The sequence below is a fragment of the Numida meleagris genome, chromosome 7, assembly GCF_002078875.1.
Source record: "Numida meleagris isolate 19003 breed g44 Domestic line chromosome 7, NumMel1.0, whole genome shotgun sequence".
Lineage (NCBI taxonomy): Eukaryota > Metazoa > Chordata > Aves > Galliformes > Numididae > Numida > Numida meleagris.
Window position 1 is genome coordinate 28975431 of NC_034415.1, and position 24643 is coordinate 29000073.

Sequence of the window (24643 nt, forward strand, 5' to 3'; positions counted from 1 at the left end):
ACCAGGGAGAATCAGCGCTCCCAACAACAGTTCCTAAACAACTGCAGGACAAGAAGCCATTGGCATCGTAGCCCAAAGCATCTGAAAAATGATGCAAGAGAATCATCCGAGTGAGTCAGAAAATCACAGAATGGTCTGGGTTGGAAGGGTCAAACGTTTTCTCAGTGCCACGCTGGGCAGCTGCTGCCCGCAGCGAGAGCCAAGCACAAGGAGCAACCCCAGCAGGAGGGCCGTAGCTCTGCAGCCATGGACCAGGCCTGAGACAAACCACAACATTGTATATTTTATTTAAATTAACAAATCTACACGTTTTCCAGGTTGCTTAAAAGCATTCTGTAAAAAGTGAACTCGACCTAAACAAAAAAGGATATACTTCAATAAGATCCAGGGACTATTTCTGAGACGTATGAGTAGGGCTTAGGAATGAAGAAATAAAAAAAGTAGACACACGCACACACACGCGCTCACACGTACACGCGCCCCGTAAACAAGTTGTTAGTGTTTGACACAAGATTTGGTTTTAAAGCTGCAATGCCCCAGTTGTAAAGAGCCTTTACAAAAACGCAATGCTATACTACGCTGTAAAAGAAACCATGGACACATCTATGGGAACAACATAAATATCACATAGGAACTGGGCGTAAGAAGAACATTAAAGCTGCAAAGTCGAGCGCTCGGCCGAGGGAAACGCTGGGGCTGCGTGCGTGCATCAGGTCCCTTGGTGACAGATCTGCTGCCTTGCACCCTGCTTGCTCTCCCCAGCACTTGTTTCCTTCAGCACGTGGCTCGTGAGCTCCACGCTGCCAGCCATGCTGAAGGCTCCAGCACTTGCACTAGGTGCGTCCCCTCCTTTTTGAATTTCTTATAAGCATTTCCTTAGAGTACAGGAGCACCAGCCTTACAAAAATACAAACTTACAAAAAAAAAAAAAAAAAGGTTAGTGTTCCAGTTCAAGTATCCAAAACCATCCCAAGCGACTTCTCGCCATCCCTACCAGCTTCGTGCTGCCCAGCAAGAGCTGCTCGAGGCCAGCTCTGCCACTTCCTAACGTCTCAACGTGCGACTTTGCGACATTAATGCTTTTCTAGCAGATATTTATGTGCTTGAGAGTAACACAATATACACAGCCCTCCCCCCCAGAAAGAACTACACCAGATTAAAGTTTACAAACGTTCTGCTCGGTGTCACTGCTCTGTGGAAATACACAAGCTGCGGTGCTCAACCGGCAAGGCACGTCGGCCACGGCTCCTGCAGGAGGGCATCGCGTCGTCCTGTGCCCGCCGCTGCACCTGACATCTCGGTGTCACTCCTGAGCCTCCTTGCGAGCCAGCTTGTAAACCTCCGTGGGGCCGTCCACGTGGGTGATGGTGGTGGTGAGCTGGAGCTCCTCCCCGCTGCTCACCCCCAGGTCACCTGCAAAACGCAACGATGCCATCAGATGGTCGTCACAACGCACCATTGCGTTGAAGATCTGTTTTACTCACCCCAGGCTCTCAGGAACTACCTGAGCCATGGGCTGTACAACAGTTCTACCAACTCTGGTGGCAGGGGGTTGGAACTAGGTGAACTTTAAGGCCCCTTCCTACCCCTGCCATTCTGTGGTTGGGTGAACGCTTTTAATTGAGGCCATTAAAACGCCAGCATGTTGGCAGATGAAGATCTCAGTGCTACCGTAGGTCACTGAAAGGCAACCAAGAGCGCTGCCACTCTCCACCTGCCCAAGTTTCTGTTCTCTTAATGTTCAAGCTATGCAGTTACAACTGGGCAACACCAAGGAGTACCAAAAAACAAGCTACAGGGTTCCAGACAGCTATGGCTGAATACTTAAATCTATCTAACCTAGTTAATTATTAAGATGCCTGCTAAAACGACGGTGCTTTGAAGAACAAAGTGCCATTTGCACGACATTTCAGTGTGCTGAACGTGCAGTTTGGCCATAAAGATGCACAAAAAGCACCATCCACTTTACATCTTTCTCCCAATGCAGCCTTTGCAAGCAGACCGCTCAGAGCCACTTACCATTCGACTGATCTTCCCCGTAGTTCTTGTGCGACGGCGCATACAGGAACATGAGTGCAAACACGTAGAGGTTCCACATCCCGTAGATGCCGGTGAAGAAGGCACTGTTCACTTGTATCGTGATGTCCCCCCACTTCCAGTGGCCTTCTGTCACCTGCCCATGAGAAAGCAGTCACAGCTGAGCTCTAAATTCATCCCACTGAAACAAAGGTGCGACCGCTACAGCTCCAGCTTGGAGAAAAGCAATGAGAAAAGTGCCAGCTCCATGAGACCAGGGCACTAGATACATGGCAGCACAGGTAGGCTAGAATTCTCTGCTTTAGCCCCAGTCTGCAAGGAAAAAACAGTTTACAATGGGACTGCATTGGGCTTTCTTTAATTTATCATTCCTAAATGTGATCAAATCCCTCACATTCCACAATATGTGGCTGCCACGGCTGATGGATTCAGCAAAGGCTGCCACAAAAAGGGCAGTACCTCAGAGACAACCAGTTACATCCGAGAACATGAGACTTCTATAAATAGCCCTTATAGACAGGGGGAAGCAGCATGAATAATACCAAGAGCTGATGTGCTGGGTGCCTTCTTGCTGCTTCTCTCTTATGAGAGGCCCAGGCTGACTGCAGCAGCCTTCGACACACAGTGGTTTGTCAGAATTTACCCAGCTGTCACCAATACTAATATTACATGGACCATTCACACCAAAATGCTGTCTTTCCATTAAAGAAAAATATATATGGCAGCAACATGCCTTTTCCTGATATGAAAACAACAGGATGTTCTGCTCCAAAGAGAAGCCACAGCAGCACAACCTTACCTTCATAGGAAAATGAAAGCTCACCTTGAAAAGACCTGCTGGACAAGAGCCTTTGTGTTATGCCTAAGGTCACTGATACTCAGTGATGAACTGAATCACCAGCTGGCATTGATGAAGACTGCTTCAGCCTAGCAGATTTTTAAGAGCAAAACCCTTTGCTACTGTGTTTTCCACTGGGACCCACCACGTACCCCAAAGCATAAGAAGGGCAGTGCAAGAGAACCGACTCCTACAGGGATAATTCTGTAGTGTTGGATTTGAAGGCTGCACCACTGTTCTCCCAAAGCTGCAAGCTGCTCGTGCTTAGGAACAGCCATAAATGGCAGCTTTGAAACAGACGCAATCTTAACAGCAAACTGTTACTTGAAGTAAGCCATCCAAGTATATTTAAACAGCTATATAAGCTCATGCGTACAGAGAGACTGCACCATAGCTCAGAATAAGTAGGTATATATCCTGCTAGAAACAACAGGGTTGTAAAGTCAAAGCCCGGAAAGACTGAATTCTGGCATTTCTTTGTGGGTATAGAAAGCCACCAGATTCTTGTAATGTGAACAGAACGTTTTTGCTCTTGCTGATTTCTCAGAAATGGCTGATACTTCAAAAAACACAGACCCTGCGAGCCAAAGGCCTTGAGGGAAGTTTCAGCCGAAGCAATTTCATGGCAGCGTTTCAGATACATGAAAACCCTTTCTTAAAAAGCAACTTGTTACCAAATGTACCTATAAGATGCGCACCCGGTCTCTCTGAACCTTGAGTGACTCCATCTTGTCAGCCACTGGAGAATCTGGGGGTGATATTCTCCAGTGCAGCTGGGTTTTGTCACACTCACCTGGCTGACGATGAAGAAAATGACTGTCATTGCTGCGCAAGCCAGGGTGATGAGCATCAGGAACTTGAACCTAAAGATCAGCCCCTGTTTGGAGAGAAATGTCACCGGTCACATTAACAGAATCCACAAAAACACATTCTTGTTTTTAGCGTGTAAAGGACGCAAGGATTAAAAAAAAAAAAAAAAAAAAAGGAAGAAAGAAAAAAAAAAAAAAAAAAAAAAAGGGTCCAACCCACAAAACCCCAAACCAAAACAACCTCCACCCACTCCTCTGCGCTACATTCACGACAGCCAATATTCTCCGCTCCCCACACACGTCTGCATTCCTCCCCAATGCTCCGAGCGGGGTGTGCGTGTCCGGACAGCTCTTGCTTTCCATTACAGCTGCTTTTGTGACTGATTGACGAAGAGTTAACGTGGGAGAGGAGGCAGGGCAGGCTGAGCTATGGGTTCCATCTGCCACGCAGCCTACCTGAGAGCTCCCGAATTTTTGTTAAGCAAAGACTGCAGAGCGTGTTCAGGTTCCAGCAAGACAACAGGACACTGAACTGTGATGGCAGGGGTCTGCGTGGGCTAATTCCCACCCCAGAGCCTGCAGGAAGCTGCAGCGGTGCTGAACGCTTGCCAAAATTACAATTTACATTCTTCTGCGATGCAGAAAGTAAGACAAACTATTTACGGCTCTCAGCTGGGAATCCCACCATATACTGCATTTGCTTTTGCTAGTTACGTTTTGGCTTTTAAAATATTTGTATTTTTTAAAACAACTTCTGGAATTCTGATCGTAATCTCTGTGTGCATAACTGCTAGCCTATACAGCGACAATAAATGACCATTAGTTTTCCTTTTCCAGGCCAGACTCATGCTCGCCAGATGGTTCTCCTTACAGCATGGCTGCAACAGCTCTATAACACAAGCTAACATCCTCTGCCTCTTGCTAAAGGCAAAGATGGAAAAAATGCTAAATGTCTTGTGCAAATTCTCTCAAGTCCCATTTTCTATTTTTCACGTGCATTCCTGATGGGTGATAACCAACCTGCTGAAAGTTGACCATGTTATACAGAATGAGGCTGGTGATCAATATTTACACAGCCACGAAAACAGCAGGCTCTGTCAGCGCAAGCACCTGAAGTGAGCTGCTCATGCTCTGCAGCAGGTAAAGAGCTAGGACAGAAACAACATTCAGAGGCTACAAAGGGGGACAATGAGCTGAATACATCCCATTTTGACCCTAGTGTGACAGTTTCCCTCCTGCACTTTGGTTAGAAAAAGGCAACCCCGTAAATCCGAATTCACGCCATGGATAAAAACAGGGTGGTGGTGGTAATACATTAAACATAATTATCAATATTAGACAAGGAGAATCCAAGGTCCAGGGAGCCCTATATCACTTTAAATGGGGTGTATGGGCAATTTTATTCCATCCACCAGCACAGTTCAGCAAGCTGGGAGACAAGCACCACTCAAAAACCAAGAGCTGGTTGACATACCTGTGGGGATACAAGAAAGACTATTCAGAGCAGAAGCTGCGGAGCAAAATAAACAGCATGAGAAAGCAAGGCTGAGAACCAAGGACACCTCCAGAAGAAGAGAAAAGCAAAAGGAACATCTCCTGGCTCTGACATGGGCCCCCCCCACGCCGCTTGCCGCTCCACTTCTGCCGCCCGCATTTAAGTTTGTTAAAGACAAGGATGGACCGGAGCCAGAGGATCTTTTTGATCCTGGTCCAGTAGATCCCAAGGACGAACTGGACTTTTTCCCTCCTGACGACAATTTGAAAGGAATGGGAAGGGAAAATGTTGTCTCTTCTACAGCGTATTACAGTGCTTTACAGCAGTGCAGAAAAGAAGCAATATCAGGGGGTGATGCTGATATGTGGCAAGCCTTTCCTTTGTTGTATTGTGCAGACCAGCCCCCCTGGTGGGAATGCCTGCCCTACGAGGCAGTGAAGGAGCTAAGGAGCTCGGTGAAAGATGATGGAATTCAGTCTGCCTTTACGTATCATCTTCTGGTTGCAATCAGTGACAGCTATGTTATTGCTACGTTATTATATCATGACTGGAAAATGTTGTTACAAATGATTCCAACTCCCATGCAATATACTGTGTTTATGACTGAGTTCTGAGAGCAGGCCACCGTCCAGACTATGGATAATTTGGCTAACTTTAATCATATTGGCATGGAGGAGCTCCTGGGGGAAGGGGCTCGGGCAGCACCTCCAGACCAGGCACAGGTGGACAGGCAATGCTTTGAAAATAGTCCAACAATCTGCCCATTGGTTTGCTTGCCTCTGAGACATCCTGTCTCTCAGATCCAAACGTTCCCTGACACAGCACGGCTCAGCTTTAGCCACACTCACCAAGATAGGATGTTAGCCAGCTAAGGGAAGGAGTTCCACTAGCAATGCTCTAGCACGCTTGCCCACTAAGACCGATTCTATCCGACCTGCAACTCTACGAAGTCGTGCAACCATTGATTTTCTATTAGTCCAAAGGCATGGCTGTGAGCACTCTAAAAGCATGTGTAGCACAAATTTTAGTGATCGTTCAAAATCAATATATCGGAGCATACAAAAATTGAAGATTCTCTCTAATCAGTGACAGGTACACACAGAATGGGACCCTCCGGGATTCTTTTCCGGGTTGCAGAAACTTGGGCCATGGGCCAAACGTGTGTTTGTTCTTTTGAATGGGTTTAACAGTATTTCTTGTCATTATGCTATGTTTGCCTTGTCTCTTTTCTTACATTTAGCGTGTTGTCAATCGAGGCCTTGATTGAGTTATAATGGTAATATTATTAATATGATTAGAGCTATTATTTTATAGAATAGTAATAAGTTTGCTAATAGAATCATAGAATTAGCTAGGTTGGAAAAGACCTACAAGATCATCCAGTCCAACCATCCACCTACCACCAGTAACCCCACTAAACCATGGCTCTCAACGCTATATCTAAAAGTTTCTTGAACACCTCCAGGGACAGTGACTCCACCACCTCCCTGGGCAGCCCATTCCAGCGCCTGACCACTCTTTCAGAAAAGTAGAATTTCCTAATGTCCAGCCTAAATCTCGAAGGCTTTGCTGAAGTCTAGGTAGACCACATCAACAGCCTTTCCCTCATCCACCAGATGAGGGAATAATAGACAAAAAAGGGGGAATTGCGGGGATACAAGAAAGACTATTCAGAGCAGAAGCTGTGGAGCAAGATAAACGGCATGAGAAAGCAAGGCTGAGAACCAAGGACACCTCCAGAAGAAGAGAAAAGCAAAAGGAACATCTCACGGCCCTGACTGGATAAGCGTCTGCATGTATGGCTAAGGAGTGTTTGCAGAGTGTTTTCCTGACATGTAAAGGCAGGTGGGAAAGTGAAAAGAGAAAACTGGAGAATGTGTATAAGGGATGTTAGAACCTGTAATAAACAATTTGGATTGTTCACCTCTGAGTCCGTGCCACAGACGCTGCACATACCCTCCTGAGAGATTAAAATGATCACAGCCAGAGACCCCAAGAAAGAAAAAGACATGATGGCAGCCAAAGGGAACAAAAGGGCAGCTGGGGGATTTGAGCAGGGTAAGAAAGCTGTTGAGGATCAAAGCTCCCAGCTCAGGCTCATAGTGACAGCGAAGGTTTCGGTAGAGTCCTTAGGCAGAAAGACATTTTAAAAACAAAGGCTCCATGCAGCAAGGAGTGAGTACCTCGTAATGCAGGCGGCGGGCCTTGCTCATCGCTGGCAGGCTGGATTGCTTTCCACTGATGTTTCTGAACACTTGGAAGACCATAAAACACAGGAAGAGAAAATAGAGGCACAAGCAAATTCCCGCAACTATAATAAAGGCCATCTGAACAGCAGAGTTAAAAGAAAATGGCATGAGATAATAGAAAACATTATTTGGGTGATTCACTTCTTCTAACATGATCCCAATGGTCATTATTAACTTCTCGGTGTGAAGGCTGTGTTAACACCAGGACCTGGACCCCCTGTGCTGCCTTCCTTATCTCAATGTCCCCGAGCACAGCACCAGCCCCAGCATCTGGCAGCAAACCTCCCACCACTGCTTCCAGTCCACCATGGGACCCTGCAATGCCCCAGTCCTGGCCAGCCAGGAGGAAGAAGGTCTCCTAAGGCTACACGGATCTGGCAGCAGCACCCACAGGGCAGGCCAACCTCCCTCAGCCACCAGCACTGTGTGCCAGGCGGAAGGATACAGCCAGCTCCGTGCCAACCTCGGTGGTCCAGATGCTGTAGAAGGGGTTTTTCAGCTGCACTCCCCTGCAGAGAGAAGACACAGAGCTGTCATAGAGGCCAACAGGCTCACAGAGAACCCCACATCTGCTCTGCAGCCTGCAGAGCTGCCCGTGCTGCTTGTCCCCATGGGTGAGGACACAGAGGTGGGAAGCACGTCCTTCTGGCCCTACAGGGCAAGATGACCTGTTGTGAGGTGCCCAAAGGCCTCGGCATCTTCACTAGGAGCCTGCTCTCCCTCCTCACAAGACGGGGCTGCACATCCACCCATGTGGGTCAAAGCCCCTTGCTCCCCCAGATGCCATGAACCAACGTGCTTGCAGGCAGCCACCAGCCTCTGCCACTGCTCACGGAAGGCTCCTGGGGCACACGGCTGGAGGGGGGTGACACCTACCTCTCACACATGTCGAAGATGAAGAGGCAGAAGGAGCCAACAGCTATGGGTCCAACCTGCTTCCAGTACCCCGAGAGGCGGTTCCGCTCGTTCTGGTCCTAATTGAAGGATGGGGAGGAGGAGAAGCGAGGAAGAGCAAGTTAGCCTGCAGTCCTCTCACCTGGAACAAGTCCCCAGAGCACTGTTTGCAACGCCCACCAAGGGATTCTGGTATTGCAACAAGGGAGCACGGAAACCACCTTCCTTTCAGTTGTACCCACCATCATGTGCTCTCCACAGAAGATGATCCAAAATGACAGCAGCATGGCGTAGAAAATGCCTTGTCGAATGTCTCCAAAGAGCAACATCCAGGTCCAGTCAAACCCGATGGAAAACCACTCCACTGGGATGTTAATGAACGTCATGGAAATTCCCAGAGCAAAGATGACCCTGGACAGACAGAAACACCATCTCTTTCCAGTTTGCAAGGAGGAGACCCAGAGCCACAGAAGCCAGAGCTGTGCCCAGCAGGTGACAAGAAAACCCCACGCTGTTTGGGCAGTGGCAGCAGATTTTCAAGGAGGGACTCTGCTCCTGTGGGGTAAATGCAGCTATTCCTTTTCGGGGGGGTTAATGTAACAGAAGAGAGACGCTGCGGTGCAGGGAGTGGACAGGAGGGAGAAGAGACAATTCCTGACTCCCAGCTGTCTGCTCTGCCTGGCACCACTCAGCACCGCTCTCTTTTGCCTCAGGGCCACCCTTCCCAGCTCAGGGCCCTCACTCACTTCTCCAGCAGGACAGGAGCCCGTGTCATCAGCGTGATCCGTCTCCAGTACCAGACCATGATGATCAAAATGCTGGGGGTGAGGAAGGTCTTCATGGCAAACCACACTTTCGTAAAGCCTCCGTTTTGGTGGATACCCTGAGGAGAAACAAGGTGCGATGTGACACCTGTACGAGTTTTGACATCGTGACTCCTTCTGCTCACAGGAGCCGGCAGGAGAGGCACGAATTTATCATGTAAGCACATGTAGATGCAACCACCCTTTGAAAGACGCGGTCTGGCCAAGGCAGGAAGGGAGCAGCTGCCTGCTTAGCACCCAGCCCATCCGAGGAGGCTTCCAAAGTCCCGGAAACAAACGCCAAAACCCACAGCTTCCATCGTGAGGCAGAAAGCGGTCAGAGAGGCGCTTCTGACACAGCGCGGAACAAAAACGGCTCTCAGACAAGTAACAAGATACTCATGAGGCTAAGTCACCACGGGTGGGAAAAGCGGAGGCCAAATTAACGCAGTTCTCCAGACACACACCCTCCCACCGCCGTCTGCAGCCGCCACGAGCAGCTGGCTGACCGCGGCGGGCAGGGGCGGCGGGAGGAGGCTCACCACCAGGCGGATGTCCTTGATTTCCCCGATGCCCACATTAATGCCCTTCCTCTCGTTCACGGGCAGGCGGATGTTGATGAGGTAGTACTTGTGAGCCACGCTGCCGATCTCCATGAAGGGAAGGAAGTCGCAGTCGTAGTGACGGCCTTCAGACTCCAGGGTCTAGAGAAAGGATGGGAAGAGAGCGGTCAGCGACGTCCTGCAGCGTGCTGGGAGCGTCGCCGGCACCGAGAGATCACCTGCACATTCCCATCGTACCCAAAGGCCTGGAGACACAGCACTTTGGGGACCTTTTTCCTTATTTTTTGACTGCTTTGGGTCATGGAGTCGATAGCATTTAAACTCAAGCAGGTTCACGTTCCAGGCTCCTAAACCCAAGCTGAAATAAGCGGAGCCTTTCAAGATGAAAGCCTACTTTGGGACCCAAAGTTGCTCCACCAGCAAACACAGCTTGAGCCAAAACCAATCTGCAACCCCTCCCACATGTTTAAATTCGGAGTGTCTGAAGTCCTGTTTTACCAGCAATATTCTCCTCCACACCTTATTTATTTACTGCACATTTATGGCTCTGTGGAAGAGTACGGGTGTTACTGGAGGTACAAGCGATCTTCTGAGAGGGACTATGAAACAGGAAAACAAGGCATGGGGCTGAAAAGCACGCTGAAGACACAAGATTGATTTGAGCACAGAAATTACAGTCTGTGGCATGAAAATAAACATATATTCCAACAAGATGCTCTGTTCTCACTGCTAGTTGTGCTCGTTACTCATAAGCTTTGTAGCTTTTATGCACAAGCTTTGTAGCTTGAGGCATTAAGAAGTTATTTTAAGAAACTCCCACCCTGCCACATTCTGTGAGTGCTGCAGTATGCTTCTCTTCCACTCCTGAAGAACAAGGTTTTGTGCATCACAGAAGCACAAGATGGAAAGGTCTAAATGCTTTGGAGCAGTGTGGGGCACACAGATCCTAAAGCTTTCAACTCTGCTTGTAGCTGGATCTGTGCACTGACCTCACACCTTTCTTACCTACTGTCTGACTTCATCCCTTTCTCTTGTATCCCCAAACAGAACCAAATTGCACGTGGAGCCCATTCAATTTTCAAAGCTTTTGAGCCAAGAGAAGGCAACAAGCTTGAAAGCTACAACTCAACAATTCTAAGAAACACCAAAAGAAAAGGAAGAGAACAATTCCCGCTGCTCTCCCACACCTCCCCACCTCCAGCACCACAAGAACACCTTACTTTTGGGGAACCAAAGGTGCATTTCAGCTTCCTGATCTCTATTGCGTGTGCTATTTCTTCCCAGTCACCAAACATGTCATCACGATATGCTAAGGACACATCCAGGGTAATTTCTGCATTTTCTTCTGCAAGAGAAAGGAAACATGGAGCTTCTTAGGAGTGGCACAGAACACCACAAAGGTAGGAGAGCTTCTGCAAGTTGAAAGGACCAATGAGAGGCACACAGTTACAGAGGATGGGAATGCAAAAATTTCCAATGCCACAGTTCAAATTACCTTTTCCAAAAAATTTATCTCCTCTCCAGTCGAGAAGAGAGAACCTAATTTTTTACCGGTCATGAAGCTCTGACATCTTGCTGACATACCGTGACGTAGCTGTGCTACGGTTGCGAGCAAAGAGCATTACTTATTCATGCAGCATTAGGAGCAATAATCTGGAACCCAGACGGCTGCAGAGGCAGACGGGCAGCCAGGCAGCCATCAGCAGCCCTCACTGCGGGCTGGCAGGGGGACAGGAGGACGGGCTGGCACGCAGAGCTGCTGCAGGTAGCACAGGGGAAACGCAACAGCTCCTTCTGCCTCAGGACGTGGCAGACTGCATCACAGCATTTATTGCCAGTTGACACTGAAGCAGCGTTTGCCTATAGAAAGCCACAAAATAAGATGAAGCGTACGAGTGTATCTGCTGTACGAGGTTAGATGAGCTGTGTGAAGGAGAAACCATGCAACTAACAGTATACTTTGTTCATTTGGACATGATAGCGTTAGTCATCCATCAGTGTAAGGCTGGGTTTCTGCTGGATGTAGATCACCTGCCACAAACATTAAGGCCCAACACCTTAAATAAAAAGGCTTGGAATACACTTCTTAACACGGGTGTTTTGTGCCAGAGAGATTTTAAATGGAAGAAAAAAAGGGCTGCAGAGATCCTTGGGTGGGGAGGGGAACATGGAGACTCTGCTGGAGAGAGCCACAACGCATCACAAGCACAAATCACTTAAAACTGCCCATAACTGCTCTCAGAAGGTAAATCAGGGTTCCTGGAGTGATATGAAAACATTACCCCAAGTACCTTAAAAATAGAATAAGGAAAAAAAAAAAAATTGAAATGTAGCTATGTTGTCCTTACTGGAAAAAGGAAAGGCTGCAACCACAAAAACGATTCCTACACATACCCTGTAAATGAAGCCTTTCTATATCAGGATTTTGAGGCCCCCCCCACCCCAGCACTGACTGCTTTCTGCCTGCACATCAAACATGCACAGAACCGATGCGCCCAGGTACAGAACTGCACAGCATGTTCATACTCTCCCATACCTGGAGGGAAAACTAGAGGGGCAAATGATGAATTAGGAGGGGAGGAGGATTCCTGGATTTCAGGTCTCTCCTGGATCTGTTCCTAGGAAGAATATGGGGGCATGCCTCCCTTTAAAAATGCTCTTGCTAGGATCTTGCTGCAAGGAGGGAATGAGGCTGGAACAGACTTACTGAGATACTCCAAGCGAGTCAGCTCACGAAACTGAAAGAGTTACAGCTGAAGTCTGCCAAGCAGCAACACAAACAGCTTAAAAACCTGAGGCAAGCCTGTACCAGCTCCACCAGATGTAAAATCCTCCTCTTTACCAGGCACGGCTCCAAGGGAAGGCTCTGAAAGAGACACGCATTCTGCAGCGTGCGCGTACGACAACCTAGCCTGCTTCCATCCATCAGCAGCCCCTCAGAGAGCTGCTGGAGCTTCACGTCCGCTGCTGCTCGCTGTGCCAGGGCCCAAGCAGTGTTCTTGCTGCAAGCTGCTCACGCTCTCGCTGCTGCTAATTGCTCACGCTTGCAGGTCCCTGGACATGCAGCAGCACGCCTGCGGCTCCAGGCCAGCAGCCCGTGGGTGAGCTGACACACACACACCTCCCACTGCCCTGCTCAGGGGGATGAGGAAGGCGTGCAAAGTGTGCAGAGCTGTTGCACTGCCCAGAGCTTCCTCAATACGGGCTGTGCATGGGAACGCAGCGCTCGGTGAGCTTTGAAGTTCAGCACGGAACGCTCCGCTGCTCCAAAAAAAATCTGGCCTTCATAACTGCTGCAGGAGACCGTTTCACGTCCGCAAGGAACTTTGCGTGTCCCATATATTTGTCATCTTCTTCAGTTACATTTGTGTGGGGACGATGCGGCGGCACACTCATCCAAAATGATGGGAAGGGGCGTGGATGGGACGGGCGGTTTCGACTTGCTATTTATACAGCGTTTGGAGGTGGTTCTGTTGTGCCTTAATGTGGATGCAACTCGATTTTTTCTGAGCAGTTTTTGCACACATGTGATCTATACCATCTCGACTGATATCGAGCTCCTTCCCACAGCCGCTGGTTAGGGTTCCATGAAACACGCCTTTGCCATCTCAGATCCGCTATTTAGAAGACCAGGGTAAACAGATACATGGGAACATAAGGTTGAACTTGGCCCAATTAAAAAGAACTACAAACTCCATTTCAGAAGCCATAAAACCAGCTGGAATGCTCGGGACTAAATCCAACAAAAACAGCTTTCATTATTTCATCTCTGTAATCCAAGTGTTGCCGCTGCCACTGAGGATGAAAACCAGACGGCAGAAAATATATACCAGCGTATGTTTGTGAAGTAATGAATTATTATCCACGTCCGAATTTCCATCATTCTCTACATCAGGGTAACACCTCCCCTTAGAAGAGAGCTTTGTATGAAGACCCTCCAGGAGGACCAACACAGGATGCATACATCTCTATAGGGGAACAACCAAGGACAACAGCTTGCTGTTTGGCTGAAACTGAATGAGGAAGAGTCCCCATTGCTGTGCTCCAGTCTTCTGTGCAGTTGCCCACCTCCAGGCACCTTCGTCCCCATCACACAAACCCACACGGGACAGTTCAGGGACCAGAAAGCATGAGAGCAGCCACAGCCCAACAGCTCTCCAGCCAGTGGTAGCGGGTCAGCACTACCACCTTCCCCGCAGATAAGCAAACAATTTGCTAATTTTCTTTTGTTTTAAAAAAAAAAAGTGAATGCAGGCTGAGGACAGACTCCGAAAAGCAGGGACAAAGTGCAGTGTTTTAATTATTCAAGGCTGAGCCACAGCAGGAGGGGAAGAAACAGAAGGAAGGAGGACAAGCTGGCAGGCACCTCCACTCCGCCTTTCAGATGCTAACGCATTCAAGGAAAGCCATGGCTTGGTTCCTCCTGCATGCCAAACGAGATTCTCCAGAAATTCCCGAAACAAAAGGTATGAATATGCAGACAGAAATCTGCCTTATCTGGCACCAGAAGCCAGAGCTGTGCACACCAGGCCCGGGGCAGAGCACGGCCTCAGCAATCCTGGCCAACACAGAGCATGGAGACACCGCCTGGGTTATCTGCAGCCTGGCAAATCAGCTCTGGTGTCAGCAGCAGAGCTACCACCTCACTAGCATCACAGGTTTATCCGAAAGCGCTTACCAAGCTCGTCCGTGTTCATTTTTGTGATGTGTTTGGTTGGTTTCGCTGTGCGTTCCAGGGATGGCCAGCCAAGAGAAGACGCCATCCTGCTGGGGCTGCCAGCCCAGAGATCTCCGTGACATCCCCATCACAGGGCTACTAGGAAACACCTCTTACACAAAGAGTGGTCAGCACTGCACAGGCTGCCCAGGGGCTGGGGTTGGTCACCATCCCTGGAGGGGTTCTGGAGCCGTGGGGATGTGGCACTGAGTGACGTGGGCATGGGGGGGGGTTGGGGTTGGGCATCTTTGACATTTTAGAAGTTGCTTGGGAGACAGCTGTGTGCCAGCTGCATGCTAATCCAGGGAAGACGTATGTGTAAGCAAACAGAAGAAACTTCACAATTGTTTGCATTATGCTTCCAAGCTCCACTAAATCTGAAGTTACAAAACCTACCAGAGACCCAAATCACGCAGATTTGAACAGGAGCATGCAGCTGTGCACAATTTCTTTCTAAAGCAAAGCAGCCAGAAGTCTCTCGCTTATTAATATTTTAAATTCACTGGATATAAGAAGAGAGGTAAACATCTTCCTGGGGACAGAAAATTTGCAGAAGTCCCTCCACAACAAACTGTTCTGCCCTCTGATAAATACAGGTGTCCTTTGCTAATACCCAGCTCCAATCAGGGCTGATGCTCCCTGTTAAGTGCAAATAGCCCAGACCTGTGGCAGCACAGGTCAGAAAACATCAGTCAAAAATAAATCTCCCATGTGCACAGAGGCATCAGCCTGTGTCACTTGGAAAGAAGAGGCAAGGTGATGCTGCCTGCTCTTCAGAGCCAGCTCCTATTGTCTGTTAAATGAAGCTGAGCTGCAGCAAGATTCAGACACACATGTAATTATTTTAGGTTCAGAAGTTCCTTGCTTTCTTTTTTTTTTTTTTAAATCTGTTACAACACAATTTAGCAAGCAAGAAGCGTTATTCACTTGTTTCTTAGACTTCACACTTCATTTGCATCTAACTTCAGCTTGACAAAAAGGGAAGGAAAGCAGCATTTTAAAAGCTTTCCTCAGCCAATGAAAGGAAACCTTCAGGACGTGCCAGTAAGCTCAAACAATGCAGAGCATTGGCATGCCTCTCTCCGAGCACTTCTCACAACCTGGGAACAGCAGCAGCTCCAACCAAGCCCCCAGTGCTGGGGGGTTGGGGGGGAGGAGGGGGACAGCCCATCCCCAAAACTTCTCTTTAACTAACCAGAGAGTGGCAAGAGAAGTTGTTCTGCTTTTAAACTCAGTTCCCAGCCTTGAAGGAGTCGGTCATGGTGCAGCTCAAGTAAGAAGAGGAAGGAAAGGCTTTGCAATTGCAGGAGAAATGACTGTCTAAAGCTCATTTAGCATTTTAAGAGCCTGCCCCAGGTGCTCGGCCAGGTGCTTATTCCAGCTCAGTGCTTCCAGCCCCAGAGCAGCGATGGTTCTGTGCAGCAGCCTGGAGAAGACTGGCAAGTGAGGAAGGCACAAAGCTTCTCTATATGTTAGAGATGATTATAGGGTTAAGAGTATGGGCAAGCTTTAGAAAGCCTCATTTTTAAGTTCTCTTTGAGACCATATGTTACATGGCTGCTCCAGCCAAACAGCTGCCAAGGCCCCAATTCAGACCAGTTGGAGAGGCAGGCTGTTTGTTTGTTGTCAGGCTGTACTTATTAAGAGAGGGATTTTCCACAACTGCAGACCATGCAGACACACCTAAAGCTGTCTTTCAGTAAGGGGAAGAGCAGACTGCCTGTGCTGCTCCTCACTTCTTAGCAGCTTTTCTGTAGGTTTGTTTTGTGTGTGTGTGTGTATTTCACCTTCTCCCAGGTACAGGGTAAATCCCACTAAGTCACTTCTTCCCCAGTTCCCGTATCTGTATGGTTCAGCCACTTCATCTGGACCACTGTAGCTTCAAGGTGAGCTATTTTCCGACTGCATTTCTCAAATCCAACCCAAGCACAAATGCATCTCAGCACCCGACAGCACCTGTTTTGTGTTCATGAAGCATTTAGATGTTGTACTAAGGGACATGGTTTAGTGGGTTAACACTGGCGGTAGGTGGATGGTTGGACTCAGGGGTCTTCTCCAGCCTTGGTGATTCTATGACTCTATGACTGAAGAGAAAAAGATGCCCCCACAGGGACTTGATCTAGTGCAAGCTAGCGCTGGGCACTCCACAACTTGAACTATTTGGGAAAACTGCAAGAAACCCAGGAGTGCACACTATGAAAGCAAATTACTGAATTTCAACTAGCGTAGGTTTTGATAATTTTACACAGATCGAGAGCAGCAGGGCAAAGGGGAGGAATGTTTTAAACTAAAAGAGGGGGAATTTGCATTAGATGTTACAAGGAAGTTCTTCACTCAGGGGGTGGTCAGGCCGTGGCACTGCTGCCCAGAGCTGTGGGTGCCCCTGGAGGTGCCCAAGGCCATGGATGGGGCCCTGAGCACCTGGGTTATGGAAGGGCCCACACTGTGGCACCTCACTGCTAACTCCACCTTTGTGCATCAGCTCCCTGTATCTGGGTACTCAGCAATTAGCACATGGTACTGCACAAAGGCAACATGAAACTGATGCTGGAAAACTCACCCACAGTCAGCACGCAATAAAAGGCAGGGTGCAACTTACTCAGGTCATTGTCCATCTTGAAGGCGATGTCCAGCTGCATGATGAAGAGCATGAACTGGAACCAGGGGCTCATCTCCTTGCTGGGGAGAGGGATGTGCACAGCAAAGACAATGTCATTGGCCTCGATCTGCCTGCTGACCGCCTCGTCAAAGTCCTTGAGCTTCTCGCAGTGGTTGGGTCCCCAGGGCATCAGCCACTTGGTCTTGTGGTGGTTTTTTCTTACATCAATGCACTTCACTGACATGTAAGGAACAGCTGTAGTGGGGCTGGGAGCTGCAAATGAAAGAACCGTGTTTTTAGGATCTTTAAGCATCTCGTGCAGTGGTTTCCCCACCAAAACACGCGGCTCCCTATTCAGCTATTTGAAGGCAACTCAAAACAAATGCATCAAATGATTCTCCTTCACAGCTCCTCGATCCTGCAGTTAGTTAACCTCATTATGTCTGCAGATGTATCACTGGCTTTATAGTGGGATCAAATCAGAATTAGCCAAAGCAGTGGGAATCCATGGAGAATGCTCCTAGAGGTGCTCTGCCCCCATCAGCAGGGGAACAGGGTGCTCAGGAGGCACCGTGCATGGGGACAGGGCACCCACCCACCTTGTGTCAGGGAGATGCACAGCATCCCAGATCAGATAGCTCAGCCGTGGGCCATCAGCCCGCTCTGGCTTCACATCAAGGAGGACGTGGTTGGAAACGCAGAGCAAACAGGGATGAAAGCAGAAGAGAAATGCACTCAGCCTTCAGCCAGTCCTCCACTACTGAACGCCAGCAGGAACACCCTCAAACCTCCCTAAGGAAAGGCTTTTAGAAACTGAGATGTTTTCTAGCATTGTTCTCCCCACAAAGCCTTTATCTGAAGGCAGTTCCACCTTGCTTCTGTCACCGTTTGGTGAGATCAGCATTTCAGTGCTACCCGCATGCATGGCAGAACTGGTGAGCTCTGACCACAGGCAGTGCGACCTGGGGGTGCCAGCAGTCAGAGCTCAGTGACAGTTCTCCAGCCCCTCACGGCCCTTTGTCACAAGGAGCAGCACCAGTTTGCACAACACGCAATACGTTTTGCTGCCATCGAAACAGGGCTGTCTTGTTTTCCACAGTACTATTCATGAAGTATCATGACATGCTCTCATTAACTTCTTCCAGGTTCACAGGCTTCAGGAAGCAGAAGGAACAGGTTAACTCTTTCTTAAGCTGTTAAGAGTTTTGTTTACTTCTGTTTTCACTGGAGTTTGAAAAAAATTAAACATCCTTCTGACACACAGCCCAGGACTTCTGGGCAGACTCCAGCCCACCAAGAACACCCCCATCAAGTAATGGCGCCCTATGCACCAACTCAAGCCCTTCAATGAGACCAATGGAACAAGCCAATGCACCACCATCCCTGAGATGCCTGAACAAAGCAGCAAAAGAATATATTGAGCATTCAAAAAGAAATCCAACCTCACTGCAAGCCCAGGGTTACAGGATGTGCTCCAGGTGGAGCATCAGTGCATTAAACATGAAACTCACATGGCACAATGTTCTTCTGCCATGGCTTGATGCAGGACCCAGCAGCATCGCCTAAAACTGCAGCCGTGAGCAAATATGAAGAATGCTGCTGAGAAATAGGCCAGAGAGTCAGGCCAAGCCCGCTCAGTGCTTTTTAACTTTGTAAGATCTATGCGATTTAGAAGTAGGCATTTCTGAATTAAGAGATACAGTTACTTCTGCAGGGAAGGCTCATGTTTCCTGCTTTGATGCAGCTCATTACAGCCATAAATACACGTTTTCATCACAGGCTGATTACAATTTTAAAGGCCTGGCATGCTAACACAAGTATCCCCCTGCCAAAGTTACAGCTTTGAGGAGCAAGAGACAATTCCTATACATACTTCTCGTCGGGAGCCACGCACCAAACAAATGTCGGCACTTGGCTTGCCTTACTTGCCTGGCTCCGCTCCCATTAAATTCAAGCAAGTGTCGAACCGAGTGGAAAAAAAACACTTCGGGAAACTGCAGCCAAGTCAACTAACAGCATTACAAAGTGCTATGCAAAACAAAGCGAGCGTCAAGGGATTTCAGCTGGCAGCGGTGCCAAGCAGGCTGCCTTCAGCCACTCCGTCCACGGGCCGCTCGGCGGCTCCGTCTGACGTATTCAGTGATATACGCCTGCCCATAAATAGATCCATGGCAGTTTTCACTCAACCATAAGCCCCAGCCTTCACTGTGCTGGCTGGGATGAGAAGTCAGGCCCTCCCCCAGCTGCAAGACAGCTCTGCCCTCCAGGGCTGTCAGGACCCATGGGAGCCCCAAGGACATCCCGGGTCCAAGGGCTGGGGCGCTGAGGAACCTTCCAAGCCATTGTCTTTGAGAAAATGTGTACGCTTCAGCTGGCGTAACTCCGTCCACAGGACAAAGCAGCAGCTAAAAAGGAGACAGGAAATCAGAAGCTGAATTGCTTTCAGCTTTGAATGATGCCACACGGCTCAGCCTCATGTTGAATCATGAGCTGTGATTCATCCGAAACTCAGAAGATGGCAAGGTTACACAAATGCTCCAAAGAAGAGGAGCTGGAGGAGGCATCTCAGCAGGCTTTACATTTACTGACAACAGTGGTCAGAGAAGTCAAAGATCCAGTGAGCTGATTCAGCACAGCGTTTCATCAGCACTGGCAGCCATCCTATTGCCAAACACTGAGGATTTTTCTCCTCCATCTCAAGTGGAATCAAAATTCTTCCACTTCCCATAGACTACACAGAGCAGGAGGGAGCACCCGTGGCACAGCTGGGACCTCTCAGCTCACCAGCACTGCATCCAGCCCTGCGTTCTGCTTCCACCCCCACGCTGCTTGGCCAAGCGCTGCAGGAGCAGAGCATCCCATCCCAGGCACCCAGAGAACCAGTGAGCAGCAATGTCCCCAGCAGGGACAGGGGCACACGGGCTGCAGGTGCCTTGCACTGCTTAGCCCAGGGGCAGATCTGAATCACCTCCGTTTTCCCCAGCCTGGATCTCAGAGGTCTCAGGGTGAAAAGCTTTGATTTGCTTCAAGATGAGAAGCACATGGTGGCCAATTAAATGAAACAAATGGATCTTCTTCATTTGTTCTGCAAAAGTTTTAGTTCAGAGACAACCATCCCAGCTCAGTTGCTTAAAAAGGCGAGTGCCCATTCCCCAGCCAACACGAGAACAGCTAATGACAAAATCCAACCCTCAATTCTGGCTTTCGTATCAAAGTGCACACTATCAAAGCTTCACATTACAGAACTATGCCTCCTTGGCCAGCCTGTTAAAGATGAATCCAGTGAGGCTCCAACAATAAATTCTCAAACAAATCTTTCCTTCCTCCCTAACCCCACGAACAGGGCAGGGCGCTCAGCCCACGCTCCAGAGCAGCATCCTCTTCTCCCACTCATGTCCTTACCTCTAGGATATACGTTTTGCACCTTCTCATCTAGAACACCTACAGCATTTCCAATTAACTACTGACCCTTGCTCTCGCACCATAAACAAGCCCTTTACAAAATCTCAATTGCATTGTGTCTACATTGATTAAAGCTTGAATCCTACTGACCTCATGCGGTGTTAACTTCTCCCATGCACCAGGAGCATTCTGCTTTTCTACTCAATTACCCCCTTCTGTGCAGAGCCATCACTACCCAATGAGCACACACAATGGGCTTCTGCTTCATTACACTAACCAACAGCAGGATAGGAATAAACAAGCTAATTTATCATCCAACAGACTGAGGTTTTCCAGCTAGAGTGGTGAGAACCTGAATAACGTTATATTTTCTTATAAATAAATGTTTATCGCGGCACAAAAGTTTTCCACCTCCCTCTTGGCTAACCTTACTGCTACCAATTCAACGTTAATGACTGACCACTGCAGAAATCTTTTCCATTCCCATTGTTCAATGCCAGTTATGTAGGCTTGTCAAAACAGTAAAAGTCTTCTTCTGAAAACTAACGGCAGATTTTGCCTACAGAACTGCCATCTATTTAAATAATCTATCTCTAAAACAAAGCAAAGGAAATCTCAACACTGCTGTCCCAAAGCTGGGTTCTCAGTTCCCCATTGATTTACCTTTAGTTATTAATTCCCTATTGCTTCATAGCATCCATTATGCTACCAAAGAAGCCCCTTGCCCTTGTGAAACATATTTCTTTTTTTATAAGATTTAATCATCTTTTACTCCACTTCTACCGGAACTCTAACTGCTTTTCTGTCCAAAGCAGTACAGATAAGGCTTACAATGGGAAAATCCATTCCACCCCAGGTGGAAGAGGGAGCGGGTGCTTGCAGAAGGGCACCAGCTCTGCACAGGGTTAGCAGGAGGAGCAGGAGTCGAATCTCACCGAGCTGCAGCCACCTAGATGCCACGAGTGCCATCGGTGTCCAGATACCCAGTCTCCAGGTGACACCTCAGGGCTGGAGCTGGCACAGAGGTGCCATGCACACCCCTTCCTCCTTCCCAGGCACCTTGCAGGACTGACGCCTCAGCTTCAAAGGCCAGGGCTGTTACCTGCTGCAGAACAGACTTCCTGCTGAACAGTTAGCCCTGCAGGGAGCAGAGCCCACCGTCTGAGAAAGGCAAGTCCAGGCAGCACGTCACAGAGGTGCAGGAGCAGCTCCCACTGCATGTAAGCAGTGAGGGACAGCATTTCCCTGACACAGCTCTCCCCAGCAAGCTCTAGTTTGAAAGTGATGCAACTGTGAGAAGAGTGGAAGAGAAGAATTAAGAAAAAGTTACCTCAGATGATTTACAGCCATGACTGCCCACTCCTCAAAGCCTGGAGCATGGCTGTCTCTGCCTAGGAACTGCTGATTCTTGGCACATTTGCCCATTCTGCTACAGTTACTGCCCTTACAAAGAGGAACCGGGCAATGATGACCTTTCACGTCCGCTCTCCACCAGCTCCCAGAGCCCTGCCAAGGCCACAGTGCTGGGAATGCACCGTGCAGGGCAAGCCATTGGCATTCATGGCCACGGTGCAGTGCTGTGCCGGGGGGGCTGGGGCCTAGGGTCTGGGGCCTGACTGGAGCTTGAGAGAGGGGGGAGGCCACGGCCTGGGGGGTGGGAGGGGGCTGAGGCCTGAGAGGAAGGCAGGGCGTTGCTGAGGTGGGCCTGCAGCCCGAGGGGGCCCGGTTGCCGCCGCCTCCCCCCCACCTCAGCCCTGGGAAGGTAATGAAATCCCGGGAAGGGAAATTAAATCCTGGAAACTCACTGCTCGGGAGCCAAACCCCACCATGTAGATAATGAGCCGGGATTGTTGATAGCTGCTCAGCCATTTGCACTCATGACTCATTATCTCTCTGGGCAAGACACACGAGCAGGAGTTTTATTGGCTCCAGTCAAAACAACTCCGTTTTTTTTCCCCTCAATCTTAAAGCAAGCGAAGGAAGCAGCGGAGCTGCTCGCTCCCAAATGCATCCCCTCATCCCAGTGAGGAAATAAACACCTTCCCTTTTCCAACCAGTTACATTTGCAGAATGTACAGTCAGCTGCAGGACTGCCGGTGTCCGCTGCTAAGAGTCCTGGTGCACAAAGCCAGCTCACTGGAACAGGAACGAGGTAATCCTGACAGTGCTAAGGCATCCTGCAGTGCTGGAAGGAACCACCCCCCAGGAAATCACTGAGCAGCTTCCCAACGAGGGCTTGGAGGGGCAGTTTCTTCCACGGGGAGCAGCAAAGAAAGAGCCCAATAAAAATCAGCCCTTCTGGCACTTCTCACACCTCTGCTTCACTAAGCTCCCATAGATGCCGTGGGAGCTCCACTCCGTAAGCTACAACTCCCATATGCCTTCATCCCATGTTTTTGCCAATGCTCATTTCTAAGCAAAAACCCACGGGGATGCTGATCGAAGTTCTGCATCTGAACAAAAGTGCCCATGGAAGTACGCGAGCTTTATTAAACTCAAACATAAATAGTTTGTTGCTCACAAGCTCCATCAAGGACCAGCACTGGCAGAAAACACAGTTCCAGAAGAATGAAGCTTTCTGGCCATATCAGGTACGAATGTGTTGCATTTGTGTATTTTCTACTTGCAAAATAATCTGTTAAAATAGAGCACTTAGTCATTGTTTTGAAACATGACCTAACTCCCTGCTAGAGGAACGGCCGAGCTCGCTTTGTAGCTGCACTCCCGTTGTGTACATATTTTGGTTTGTCTAGACCTGAACAAACTAAAATAACCGGATTCTTGTTGTCTGTTTGGCGTGCTGGATCAAACCAGACCGGGTCACTATTTCAGTGGCACCTCAGCCCTCATCCCCCCGTGCACCACACGAGCAGCATTACTCACGGCCCTGCTCTGAGGCTGCCAGCAGCTGCCTGAGCACCGTCCTCGATGGCTCGGGCACTTTGCAAAACAGCCACGGACCCGGTCTGGGTGATGCATTAACACAGTTTTACCTGCCCAAAGACTCCAAGTGGGGTTTTCCAGTGATGGAAGAAGCTCTGCCCATAACAACCCCCTAGGACCCGCCAGTGGGGCAGAAGGTGCCCCTGCACGATCGACACAAAGTCACCCTGGGTCTGAAAGAGGCACTGAGCCCCGAGCCACTGCCACAGTGCCTGCAGCTCCCAAAGCCCAGCACTGCACCGGGCCCTAATGCAGGAGTCGTGTACAGTGGACCAGAGGAGGAACAGGATCCAAGCTCTGTTCAGGTTTGTAGGGATTTCAAGATGAAAGGAAGAGGTCTGTTCAGTCCATGCAATCCTAAACACAAACACATCTGTTTATCACACCTGCCCCCAGACAAAGACAGAAAGAGAGCTTTCAATAGGTTTGTTTTGTACACACAACTTATGCTTTATGAACTTGGACAGCTCTGCTGCAAAATACTTCTAGGAACAAAGGTACCCTTATGAACAAGGAGCACAGCTTCTCCGCACAACACAGGCCAAGAAACCATGTCCAGTGAATCAGCATTGGGTTCAGCAACCCGCATCTGAACCAGCTCTGTCCGAACCAGCTCCTTCAGAAGAGAAGGACAGAAAAGCCAATCCCGGTGCTGTTCAGAGCGGGTTCAGGCCCACAGGAGCAGAAAACCCAGGTTCTAGCCCAGTGCTTCCAAGGGCTGCTTTGCGATTGAGCAAGAGAAGGATGGAAACAAAGTTTCGCGCATTGCGATGGGCAGAATTCCTCCGGCTCTCACGGAGCGGCAGCTGGCGGGGATAGGAACGCCGAGCACCAGCGGCAGAACAATGGACCTGCGCTCGGAACGCCGGCTGCAGCTATTTCTTCAACGCCTCTGAAATAAAGATCGCTGCAAGAACGTTCCACCCGCGCTCCCCTAAACAAAAAGGGCGACGCGTGTCAGCCACGGAGCGCCCAGAGGCGGCCACGGAACGCGGCCGGGCTGCCCGACCCCGGCGGGCCGCAGCTCCGGGGGGAGCCCGGGCCGAGGGAACCCCGACATCGAACCCCCCGGGGGGGGGGGCGCGCCCGCTGCGCTGCCCGCACGGAGCCCTCCCCGCACGGAGCCGCTCTGCCTTCGAGCGGCAGCCAGCCCCGGGACTGCCCCGAGCCCGCCCTCCTCCATCTTTCTCCCTCCATTCCCCAGCGCAACCCGACGCCGCCGCCCGGGCTGCTCCCTCCGCCGTGCTCTGGGTTCGAGGCTCGGCCCCGGGACACGCGGCCCCCAGCCCCGCTC

General features: G+C 49.6%; 1 protein-coding gene across 1 annotated transcript; it reads right to left on the bottom strand.

Moving 5' to 3' along the window:
* WLS (wntless Wnt ligand secretion mediator) lies at positions 266-17277 on the bottom strand (the record flags this gene model as incomplete). The annotated part of the gene is given in 11 exon segments (XM_021405021.1): positions 266-1413; positions 2020-2173; positions 3669-3752; positions 7363-7506; positions 7874-7937; positions 8305-8402; positions 8565-8733; positions 9069-9205; positions 9668-9829; positions 10909-11033; positions 17005-17277. Coding segments are annotated over 11 exon segments (1520 nt in total), but the record flags the coding sequence as incomplete, so codon positions are not given.